The sequence below is a fragment of the Eurypyga helias genome, unplaced genomic scaffold (assembly GCF_000690775.1).
Source record: "Eurypyga helias isolate BGI_N326 unplaced genomic scaffold, ASM69077v1 scaffold30351, whole genome shotgun sequence".
NCBI lineage: Eukaryota > Metazoa > Chordata > Aves > Eurypygiformes > Eurypygidae > Eurypyga > Eurypyga helias.
Window position 1 is genome coordinate 313 of NW_010229392.1, and position 12416 is coordinate 12728.

The 12416-nt window shown below is 51.3% G+C and overlaps 1 protein-coding gene across 1 annotated transcript in view; it reads right to left on the reverse strand.

Annotated features, from left to right (window-relative positions):
• The window catches only part of NPRL3 (nitrogen permease regulator-like 3 (S. cerevisiae)), a gene marked incomplete at its 3' end in the record, with an annotated part of 42180 nt that overhangs the window by 307 nt on the left and 29457 nt on the right, over nt 1–12416 (reverse strand). Inside the window, exons 11-12 of the mRNA XM_010160389.1 lie at nt 5248–5437; nt 3939–4131 (exon numbers count right to left, since the gene is read on the reverse strand). Of these exons, the coding sequence (XP_010158691.1) occupies nt 3939–4131; nt 5248–5437 (383 nt within the window). The remainder of the gene's footprint in view (nt 1–3938; nt 4132–5247; nt 5438–12416) is intronic.

Consider the following 12416-nt stretch of genomic DNA (forward strand, 5'->3'; position numbering starts at 1 on the left):
TTGCAGAGGTCCTGCTTATACCAAAAGGCTTCCTAGCCTGCGGCGTGTCCTGAGACTGTCAGTTCTCAACAACCCCAGAGCGTGAGGAACCCCAAGTGCAACCCAGCCCTGGGAAGTCGGGATGTGGCAGATTTACTTCCGCCCCCCTTAGCTGGGTGCGCGAGGCCCTTCCTCGCAGCTCTGCCGCGCAGGCCCAGGTGCCTACACTTGCCTTTAGAACTAGGGGTGTGTTTTCCCTCACAGCAGCCCAAGGGCTCGGTACCTACAGGCCATGTACTCTGAGGCTGGGTCAGCGTGGGGCAGTCACAAAAGGGAGATGGAAGGTGACAGGCACCATAGAGAAGCTCTGGGAATTACAAAGTCTCAAAAGAACCCCAAACCCCGAAGGCTAAGCTAAAAACCACACTTCTTAAATTCCCAGTTCTCTTTAAATGGAGACGGCACAGGCAGCAGCCCTGTGCTGGGCACCAACAGGCTGCAGCCATCGGCTAACCACAGCAGCGTCTCAGACCAATCCGGCTGCTGGGGACCTGCTCCCCCAGAGACCCCTCGGAGCTGCACACCGAGCCAGCCCTCCGGACGAGGCTGGAGTTTCCTGCTCAGTCTCCTGATTGTCTGATCACCCCCCTGACGTGGGAACCATCCTGCACGTTTCACTCAATTCGCCAGAATCACGCCCCCAGCGCCGCAGCATGCTGCCGCTGTGTCTGCTCCCCACTCTGCCATGCCTTCTCTCACCCCCCTGCTCCCCAGGCAGCTGTGTGTGAGCCCGGAGCCCGGCCCCTCACTCCCCATCCCTGCAGGCAGCCTGGGGCTGTGCAGCCCCCAGCACACTGCAAGCTCCCTCCCATCCTGACGTCCACCCACCGGCACTGGCACCACAACTGCTACCTCTCTGTCCCTGCAGCACAAACAACAGACAGACAAGCTCCAGTCGGATTTACCTTTCACTGCCTGGGCTGCGCAGTTGCCTCGGCAGTGTCTCCCACTGGGCATTTAAATCAGGCTAATTGGCTTCCTCCCCTGGGCCGCATGGAGATGTGGCCAGTAGCAGGGCCAGCATCTCTGTGTGTGTGTCAAAACCAGACCATTCCCTGCAGTATGAGCAGAAATTTTTGTACATCTTGTACCACTGTTCAAAAAGGGGTTGTGAGGAAGGTTTAAAAGCTGCCCGTGGTGCCTGCCCATGCGCTCGTCCCGGGGCACAGCTCACTTCTGTGCAAACGATTACGACCCGGCTCTCGACAGCAACACAGACGAGGCAGGACTGTTCCAATAAATCCAGCCATCTCTATTCACACAGAGTCTGGGTTTGTAACCACTCAAGATGAAATACTTTCCACTCCAATAAAAGCTAGAGAGGATATTAAAGAATATCACAAAAGTGCCAGCTGGAAGACACCTCCGGAGTCTGGTCCAGCACCCTGCTCCAGCAGGACTACGGCCAGTGCTGCAGCTTTTTCTTGCTGAGCTGCGCAACCCCCAAGGATGGAGATGCCCCACATGCCTGGGCAACCTGTCCCCACCCAGGGATGTTTTCCCAAAAGTCCAACTGGAATCTGCATCTGTAACGAGGGGCTCACAGCACCAGTGAAGATGGGCACTACCTTCACCGGTTTGGGCCGCTAACATTTACGGGACCCAAACAGGACCTAGGATGGCACCTCGTGGGCAGCAGCGCTGCGCCCAGTCCCTCTCCTGCACGGATACACCTACTGACAGATGTGCGGTCCAGATGCCGCGGTGGAAGATTACTGCTCTGCGTTGCTCATCATGCTTCTCCCCTCGGGGTTAGAAGATCTGCCCCTGTAGCAGCAGGGTCGTGTTCCTACACACTAAAATGAAGGCACTGTCTCAGACCTGTTTCTGGCCAAGGAGGTCTCTCTTCTGCCAGCACTGCTTGAAAACGGAGCAGAACTGCCCACAGCTTAGTGCCACCAACGAGCAACCCTCAGTGGAGTAAAGCACCTCCATTTCCCAATCTGAGGGCAAGAAAAAAATTCTGAAGGTGGCCTCAGCCCACGGCTTGGGAGCGAAGCCATCAGTGCAGCCTCAAGCTGTCTCCTACGGCGCTGCTGCACGGGCAGTGGGGAACGCTCTCTGTACGCTCGGGAAGATCTAGCTCAGGAAGAACTCATTTCCTTCTCAAGTTTACTCTGGAAGGACATGCCACCCTCCTCCAGCAGCACCTGAGGAAAAGAACTTGGATTTCAATTCCCATTCAGTGTAAAGAGGGTTAATGCAGCCAGCACTGGAGCCAAGCTTCAGTATTCCTTATCTTACGGTGTCCGAGTTACAGATAGGGCCTGTGCATAGCCATGGACAGGCACAAGCTCCTCCCACTCCCTGTTCAATGAGTAACGGGCGCTCAGAGCCACAGAGAATGTATCGGCCTGAACTTTACTGCTGTGCTGAAAACAGCCTGTCCCTTTGTGTGCACAACACTACGCCTGGCAAGGCAGCTGCGGTGTATGTAGGGCGTTTACTGCACCTTTCCAGCCGGAGTTCGTTCTGGGAGGCAGCTGGCACTGCAGAGCTGTTCGCCAGAGCACAGCCCTCGTTACCCTGCTACTCCCCCGAGTGAAGGGAGAAGAGGCGAGGTGGTAACCTGCGGGAGGGCAGTGGGGAGATGCCCTTGGGCATCTGCTCCCGGAAGAGCAACAGGTCTACCCACTCATCTCTAGCACAAAGAGGGAGAAAATACACCCACAGCCTTCCAGTTATGGAGGTTATAAAGGCACCAGTAACCGAGAGCATCCTGCATAAACACTCCTGCACCCACAACATCGGAAGGATATAGACCAGTTGGAGCGAGTCCAAAGGAGGCCACGAAGATGCTCAGAGGGCTGGAGCACCTCTGCTGTGATGAAAGGCTGAGAGAGTTGGGCTTGTTCAGCCTGGAGAAGAGAAGGCTCCGAGGAGACCTTATTGCAGCCTTCCCGTACCTGAAGGGGCTACAAGGAAGCTGGGGGGGACTTTTTACAAGGGCCTGTAGTGACAGGACAAGGGGTAACAGGTTTAAAGTGAAAGTGGGGAGGTTTAGATTAGATATCAGGAATAAATTCTTCCTGGAGAGGGTGGTGAGGCACTGGAACAGGTTGCCCAGAGAAGCTGTGGATGCCCCATCCCTGGAAGTGTCCAAGGCCAGGCTGGATGTGGCTTGGAGCAACCTGGGCTAGTGGAAGGTGTCCCTGCCCATGGCAGGGGGTTGGAACTAGGTGATCTTTAAGGTCCCTTCCAACCTAAACCAGTCTGTGATTCTAAGATTCTATTTGTACGCTCCAGCATCCCACCCAGAGGGCCCATTTGCGTATCACACCTTCTCTGCCTCGCTGCCAGCGTGTGGGTAAGCTACGCGCTTGTCAGTCCCTCTGCAGGGAGTGGAAATTCAAATTTAGCGAAGCCATCCTGGGATCTACACAAGGACCTGATGCACCGGCAAACCACAAACCACACATCCTTAGGACAGCTGCCTGGTTACGGCAGCTCATCATATGAAGGAATGTTTTTGCATCCGCAGTTCCAAAGCTTTGAAATGGCTGTTTTATGTGGATGAGGGAAGTGACAGAGGAGCAATCATGAAATCCTTTCCTCTCCCTGGGATAACTAAAGATCTGCATTGCCGCTAAATGCCAAAGCATCCCCCACAGATTTTGCCTTGAGATATCCCCAATTATGATTTTGTTTCTCCTTTCCTTTCTCACTGGGCTTGTAATGGCTTATCTGGTAATAAGGAAAAAACATTTCAAAGTTCTCAAATGGCCAGAGAAGATCCTCTGACCAGTTCACAGGATGGAGGAGGAGACAGTAATTCAGAGAGCGGTAACTACCCACAACCTTGGGAGAGCTCTAGGAAAACACCTGAGAGCCCACACCAATCCCTCAGAAGAACAGCAAGGGTAACAACAAGATGACGTTGTGCACTCCTCATTTCCTACCTTGCAAACATGCGAAGATCTTCTGGATTTTGGGCAGCAGGGACATTAAGGATAGCTTCCCGCTCATGTTCCAACAAGCTTGCCAGGAGATTCTCCGTCATCCTTTTATTTAGGGGTGAGTCCCCACCAGGTATCAACTCAGCACTGGAATTATCCATGCTAGGGCTTGTCAGAGTCATGTCGTCACTACTGGCTATCAGGGGCAGAGAGAAAGAGACACCGTTTTTATATTCCTCATCATAATGGTGCAAAGATTATCAGTTCAGGCTCTTTCTATGCAGGGTTTCCAAACAATCCCTTCAGATTTGCAGAGCAAAGAAAGCAACTCTCAAAATGCTACGTGGGTCTGCACTTAGTCATATGACAGCGCAGCGATTTTCTCAATGAGAAAGTCAAATGTTTCAACAAAGGCATCAATTTATGTGGAAAATTGTACTTCTGGAGACCATAAACACTCCATAAAAAACATCTGAAAGGAAAATTCCCAGCCAGCTCTGCTGGAATACCATGAAGTGGTAACATGAAAAGCCTAACAGCACAGAAGGTGGGAGCAAAGAGAAAGAAAGGCCAAGAAGCAATATCCTCTTGCGAGCGAGCCAGAATAAGCACATCGCAGACTTATCTGACTCACGTTCCAAGATTTCTGCCCTAATTCATGGCTTCTGTGAAGCTGAAAGTTGTACCGAGAATCTCTCCTGATAGCCAACCTCAGTGGCGTTCTGAGAATGCTGCTGGCAACAGCAGAGGCAGGGAAGTTTGGGGATTTCAGCATTGCATCTGATGTATACTCTTGAAAAAATGCTTTCCTGGAATCACCCTGAAGAATGGCACTGAGATTACAGAAATCAGGAGAAATCAACAGAAATCAGGCATTTGGGAGAATGCCAACTGGCTCTGCAAGCTGTCTCCTTAAGCGGCTGTACAGCCCACAGAAACCAGTGCTGGTTGAAACCAATTCTCACAATTTTCTTCCTCTCCTGAAAACCAACACTCATGCACCAACAGCCGTGTGGCCAGCAGAAAATGCTGGTTAATTCTCAGCACAGCAAGGAAGTTACTTCCAAAAAATACCTCCGATAAAAATATTTACACGACAAAATGAGAACTTGGCAAATTGCAAAGCACTACGCCTTTTTAAAAACAAGAATTTAAGGTCTAATAGCTCTAAATTTAAGGGCTGGACCTAACTAGCAGGAGCTCCAGCAAAGAGGAGGAGTTTTGCTCCCGAGGGCTGATTACCCCAGGCACGGCTACAGGAAGCTCGAGCAGTGGGCTCTAGTCTGAACGGCGGAGAGAAGTGTGCTCATACTTGGAGAACCAAAGCTGAGAGCATTGGGGGTGCTTAAACTTCGGCCTCCAACTCTGGCAGTAAAGGGCATGTCTTCATCTTGGGCTCGGAAGTCCTCCTCGTTTGGAGGCACCATCAGACAGACGTAGGTGTGAAGCTGAATAAGAAGCCGGTGTTGGAGCATCCATATCACCATCTGAATGAGCTGAGTCTGCGGAGTGAGAAATGAGGTATTAACGCCCCTGAGAGAAAATAGAGGAGGAAAACAATGCATAAAGGTTAGGCTTTGTGACTAAGAAGTCACGAGGAGAACTGCTTTCCACCCCACACCAGCTTTACCTCTTCTCCAGTCGTAAAAAGGTGACTGGGCGCGCATGTTCCTCACACCCACCGCCCTGGTGATGCTCAGGCCGTGATCGAGCCTGCAAGGATCAACAGGCCTTTCTGCAACACTGGCCAGCACAGCCAGTGTCCTCAAAGGAACCAGCCCTGCCCCCTGCCACAGCCCCAGCACCTGCAATGTTTGGAGATCCGTGGAATCTCTAGGCTGGAAAAGACCTCTAAGATCAAGTCCAGCGCTTGCTCTAGCAGAGCAGCTGCGTGCCCTCACCACAGAATGCTGCAGCCACACAAACGTGGCCGTACAACCCTGCCTGGAGCTGTTCCGTCCTCTTTTAACAGAACAAGCTTAGTAGGCACTAAAAAAAGGGATAGTCTTCCTTCTGAGGGACCAGGCATGGAAAATGAGTCAACCAGAGGCAGACCCTGATCCCACAGCCCGAGACCAGTGTGCTGGTTTCTGCACAAGGCCCACTGAAATCAGTGGTGGCCAAAGGGTTAATCCCAGAGCGGTGAGGTTAAAGTTCAGGTTCCCCCAGGAAGCCAGGGAGGGTGACGGGCAGAGCTGAACCAACCACTACAGGTACCCAGAAGCAGGAGCCGTTTGCCATCAGATGGGAAACTGCTGCAAAGCCAAGGGAGAGACTCCAGCAATACCGGAACGGTGCATCCGGAACCTCGGCGTGAGACAGCAGCCCGCCGCCGCCCGGGGTCCCTCAGTGCAAAGGGTGAGCATCCCCACTTGCTCGCCATCCCTCTGCGGTAACAGCGGAGCCGAGCTCACAAAGGCACTGAGAGTTTCAGGGTGCGGACAGACAAGAGTTTCAAAAGTGCCGAGAGATGACGCTCGTACCAAAGGGGCAAAACACCTCTGCGTTACAGCAGCGGCAGACCTGCGGTGTCCCAGGAGCGACGCCGAAAGCAGCGGGCAGAACGTGGGACAAGCAGCTGGCATGGCCTGTTTTCAGGAGTTTCGGAGGAGCGGTCAAAACGCATCACCGTATCTGTATTTCGGCACAAAAAACTCTTTCATAGCACTGCAGGCAACCCTTCCCACAGCGAACAGCGCTGAAAACACCGACTCACTGACGAAAGCTGTTTGGGGATTTCATAGCAACCAACACTGTTTTGGTGAGAGAAACACACGCGGAATGAGCTCAGACTCTGAGAAGGAAGTTCGCTCTGCTGTATTCATCATCAGGATAACGGGCCAAATCTCAGTAAAAGCCCCAAACCAAAGTTCATCAGCCCACATAATTTCCCTTTTTCCATAAATCTTATAATTGCAGTTCCTCCTCTGCTATCAAATCACAAAAGAAACATATTCTGTTTGCAGACAGACCCACACCCTGTCTTTTCAGGGATTACCGCTGTTGGGGGCTGAAGGGATTTGATCTTAAGCATGATCTGGGATCGCCTTCAAACATTACCTTTTTTCAGAAAAGCCATAATTCATTTTACATGTTTAATAGAAAATCTACAGGAGAGGAAGGTTGGCAAGGGATACCCAATGCAGTGTTTTGCTACATCTGAAATCAGCCTGGAAGAGAGAGGCGGCTCACTCCAGTGATTACGTTGCTAAAAACCTTCCTTCCAGGCGCAGGCCTGGATGGAAAGATGTCTCATATATTTTACTTAAATTTCCAACCTGCTGACACGCAGCAATGCCTGATTAGCTAGTTTCACAGCACAAAATAACCCTGCAAAAATCCAAGGCAGTTCAAGTAAGACAGGCTCTACCAGAGCTGCAGAATCTGCCAGGTAGGGCCTGACCAGACTCCGCCGGCCACTACGGTGGTTTCATGAATTACAAAAATTGGCAGTGGCTCTCATCACAGCTCCATGTGCATGGAAACTCTTATCCAACACTAACTCTGCAGGCGCTCCTTCATCTCTACGCCCTTCCGCGACTACCTAGAAAGCCACCCCTGAGCCAGCAGCTATGGCTCAGTGGAACAAGAAGCCAGGCAAAAGCAGTGGTACGGCTTCCCAACTGTGACACTGCACAGCCGACGACTGCCGAAAGCTTTGTGACAGAAGTGGGAGAGCTGGGGATCGGCTGTGACTAACCTGACAGCAAGAGAAAACTCTTCTTCCACACTGAAGTGAGCCCCAACAATCCTCCCTAGGCAGGAGAATGATGATGCCTGATGGTTATTTATAACAAACAAGACTTCAGTGGGAATTTGGTACCTCTTGAGATCTAGCCCTAGCAAAAGCACGAGCGATGCAGCATCCCGCAACAGCACCGTGGCCAAAGTGCTTTGTGCCATCACTGCAAATGCACCTCACACTATTTCCACTTTCTCCAGGCTTAAACCTATCTCTTACCAAAAGCAGCAAGCGTTTTCACAGAGAAGGGCTAGCGGAGGCTTTGCTTGTCCTTCTGGACACGAACACTGAATTTGCATCCATCCTCCATCTGCTCCTTGGGAGCTCTGACAGAGCTTACAGACAGGTCTGCAGGAGAAGAGGCTTCCCTGCGCCATCTGTGCTGCGCTGGCTGTCGGAAACCCTCTCCCTCCCGCAGATACAGGGTTGGCTTCCTGCTTGGTCTCACTCCACTGTATTATCTGGGCTGCTTGCTGAAAGCCAAAAGGGCTGGGACTAGCTTCCCAGGCAGGGTATACTCCAGTTCCAGGACTGCCTCCACTCACTCAGCCATCATCTGGCACAGGAGGAATCCCTAACCAGCCGTTTTTGGCTGAAACATCAGGACCGTGACAGAAATATAAAATGAAACATTTTTTGTTGCTTAATTTAACTAACAATTAACTGTAAATTTCATCCATATTCCTTTCATCCTTCCCATCTCCCCACGCTGCCTCTTTCCAGCCTGCTCTGAGGGGGTTCTGTCTGCCGCAGCATCTGGACCGCTCCGCTGGCACGGATCAGCCCACGGCCATCCCCTTCTCCCCGCCTCGCTGTGCAGCAGGCCCCAGGCAAAGACGGCGTGTTGTCACGCACGGCGGCACGCAGGGCGCTGGTAACAATCCAGTGCTTTGTGCTTAGTGACAAAAGCAGAGATGTGTTAGCTTCAGAAAACACGGGCACTACACGTCAGCCCGTCTGGGCAGTTTGGGACAGGCAAAGGAGAGCTCATCCCCAAGTCTTGGAGGGACAAGACCCAGCATTCGTTATTCTCTTCCCTCTGGGAACCAAAGGAGCATTTGTAAAACTCTTGAGGAACATGTTAAATAAAAGACATTTCCTGCAAGGATTCTTTAGGGCTGTTTTCTTCCCCAGGCCTAAAAAGCTAAGGAAAACACCAAGATAACTGGGACCAGCAACAGGTTCGGGAAAGGGAAAACAGCAACGCAGAAGCACTCAATCCCAGCTCGTTTCTCACTACGTGAGGATACACTCTTAGCTAAAGCACAGCTCATTTTGCCCACCAAAGTATACGAGCCCCGTTCTCCAGCCTGGATTATCCAGTTACTTGACACATGCACCACTCAAGGTCTGACTTGCGAACGAAGGGCTGCCTTGGCTCTGCAGGACAGCACCGTCAAGGCTGCTGGGGCAAAGGGATGCTTGCTGAAACACATTGCCTTTCTTTAGCACTCAAACCCCGCTGTTTTATGGAAAACAGATCGGCTGTTAAAACTTCTTATTTTACAGAATACAGACTGAAGACCCCTACTGATGTAGGACAAAACATTTATTGTCTAATATTGCCATTTTAATCATTAGGTAACAGCTTTGAATTTTCAGCTTAACCATTCCCTCCATTTAGGCCTAAAAAAACATATTTTTTTTTAGCTTGCCACACGAAAACCCCCTGATTTTATACCTCGTCCAACTGAATATAAATGCACCTCAATGCTACTTCATACCTCTGCCAGCAGAAGCTCCCGTGACTGTTAATGCCTTCCAGATGCCCAGCAGAACAGCTCCGTTTGCAGCTCTCTCCCTAGTCAGTCTTCGCATGCAGCTCTCCTCCCACTCCCATCCCCACGGACTCGCTCCTTTTCCACGGAGCCCTCACACAAAGCACGGCATGTTTTCCGGATGCATACGGCAGAGGCCTCGGCGCCTTACTCCCAACAGGATGGCCAGACTTAGTAACACAGAAGTGAAAAATCCAACACGTTTTGTTCAGCAGCAGCTGTCATACTTTCCCATTTGGTTTTTTCTGCAGTTATCCCAGCCCCATCAAGGCAGAATTAGGTAAGTACAATAACAGTAACAATGTGCATTATGGTAAAGAGCTGCTGTAGGGAAGGGGATGCAGGGAGGAAACAGGATGTCTAATTCACCTTAGGGACACTCCTTCCACCTTAGGGGTGGAAAGATCTCTCCTGCTAGTCCACCTTTGTTCCTCAAGGCAGCGTTCAGAGATGCTACTTACAGCTTCTTCTGAAACCGAGGAGCCAGCTGAGGCTGTAAGGTAGGGACGAGGGGAAGCCACAAGCATTATCCCTTTCTCTGGGTGTCTAACATCGCTTCATACCAACCACTGTAAAGAAAGTCAACTCCTTCCTGACTAAAACCAGCACACCTGGTTTGCAGAGAAAGAGCGCGGAGTAGCCAGGGGAAGAAACTTTGGCCGTGAAGTGAAACGCAGGTTAAAGCATTCCCATGCTCCAGCTGCAGTGCCTGACGCACGCTCTGCCGATGAACCTGACCTAAAGGCTTGAGGTGACCGAGCGTTTCTGTGCTTCCACGGGAGGTTACGACGGGGTGTGCGCCACACGGACACCACCAGAGCTCCTCTCTAGGGTGCTCCACGGTCCCATCAAGGCTGTGCCGCGCATGCCAGAGGAGAGCACAGGGACAGGAACCAACACCACTCACGGGCAGCTGAGGGAACAGCTTCTTTGGGTCAAGGTAGAGGAGGTGCAAACTGCTTCTTTCCCAGCAAAAACACTAAAAGGGAGGATGCGTTTCCCTATTGTATCAACTCATACAATCTCCTCACCCCATGCCCACACCCTGGTGAGATCCAGCAGCATGAGCCAAGCAGGTTGCTGCTCAGGACAGTCCCAGGCTGCGCTGGATTGCTGCAAGTCCAGCTGACATCACGCAGCACGGTGGAGCTAACAGACCACTGGGAAAAGGGGAGAATAGCTTCTGCTTTCCTCACTCGCATCCCCAGCTGCAGAAGTGCCTCGTCGTTCTGTGCTGGCCCTGGAGCTTCCTGGATCTCCCCTGGGTGAATTCCATCTGCTAACCTGGCAGAAAACTAGCAGGGCTGAAACAAGTGAAGTGAGCAGAGTCAAGCTGCACAGGAGCCAGAGCTCAAGCGCAAAGGGAAGCGGGAAAGGAGGGAGACGTGTGCACGCACCTGAGAGTGGAAGGAAAAACGGCCTCCCAGCAGCACCGAGATGCCGTTAGCTGAGCTGCAGGCATAGGCTCATCCTCACGCTGCTGCAGCACTGCTATCCAAGCACGGCAGGTTAAACACAGAGAAAGGGGAAGCAAGCATAGCAATCACTCTACGAATACCAAAATCTTTTCAAACTCTAAGCACAAGAGCTTATAGACAGCCACACAACAACTGCAGAGTTCAACTGCAACATACCGCTCGTCACCACAGGCAAGAAAAGAGATAAGCCCACAGGCTCAAGAACTCCTGTCTCTAGCACAGGGCATGGCTGAGAGCACTGGCACTCCTGGCAGACACCTCCCCCCAGACATCCCCTACCTCCCTGGCCGACAGACAGCAAAAGCACAACGTAGACGTGTGCTCCATCTTTCAAGGCAATCTTGTCCCGGCTCAGGGTATTGAAGGTTGTTTGTATGTCCTACCAGCCAAAAAATACCACAGCACCCCAAGTATAAAAATGCCCAAGTCACATTTTTTTCACCTACCCAAAGGAACGGGGCAATTCCACCCATGTAACTAAGCAAATAAATTAACTTTGTGCTCTTTCAGATCAAGCAGTATGACTGCGTATAAAACCAGGAGGAAGGGCTCTAACAGCTTTCCTGTTTGGGATCATGGACTTTATCGATGCCATCCGTATTCTCTGCCCATCCAGAAGCACAAGCCAAAAGGAGGGAGCCCATGCTGTGCTTAAGACAGGAATCAAATGGATGGATGCCATGAGACCGTAACAGCCTCAGCCGAAAATACAGCCCTTCCCACAGCGCTGACCTTTGGCACAGATGACCTTCAGAAACACACAGACAGTGCAGTCAGCATGATGAAAAGCACAAGATAACAGACCAGTAGTGAGAATCTCCAAAGTTAAATAAAAAACACATCACATCCCCTCTGTGTACACAAAGAACTACAGTGAAAGTCCCCAACTTTGTTAATTTTCTTTCAAAGGCCAAGCAAACGCCATCTGACAATATTTACAGTTCAGAGTGCAGCATCTTTTATCACTGCACAGCAGAACAAGAACCCTCCCACATTTCATCAGATTAATTGCTCTATCAACTGGATCTCTCTTAATTACAATTGCAGCCTGACCACTTCAGGTCAGGGACTGGATTCATCTCTCTTAAAAGGCCAGTTCCTAACAAAACAATAATGCAAAGAGCTCTACACAGGTAAATTGAAGTAGAAGAAAATGTACTAATGGGAAAACATCTAAAAATTCTCTCTAAGCCACACTCCCCCAAGAGCTGGCACGTTAAGCTTTATCAAAAAGCTCACCACAACTCCAAACAGCCCACTGGTGTGCGGGGGCCTCCATCTTCACACACATGCCCTGCCAACGTGGCCCTGAGCCTTCCGCGACCGCAGTTCCCACCTCCCCTTTTCAGACTGCAGAAGGCACCTGCGTAGCTTTGCACAGCATCACCCTTCCGTACCCACCGAAAGGATGATGGGGAACAAGCCGTGCTGCTGACCTTCAGGACCCCACCGTCAGGGAGAAGGCGCGCGCTCTGCAAGAGCC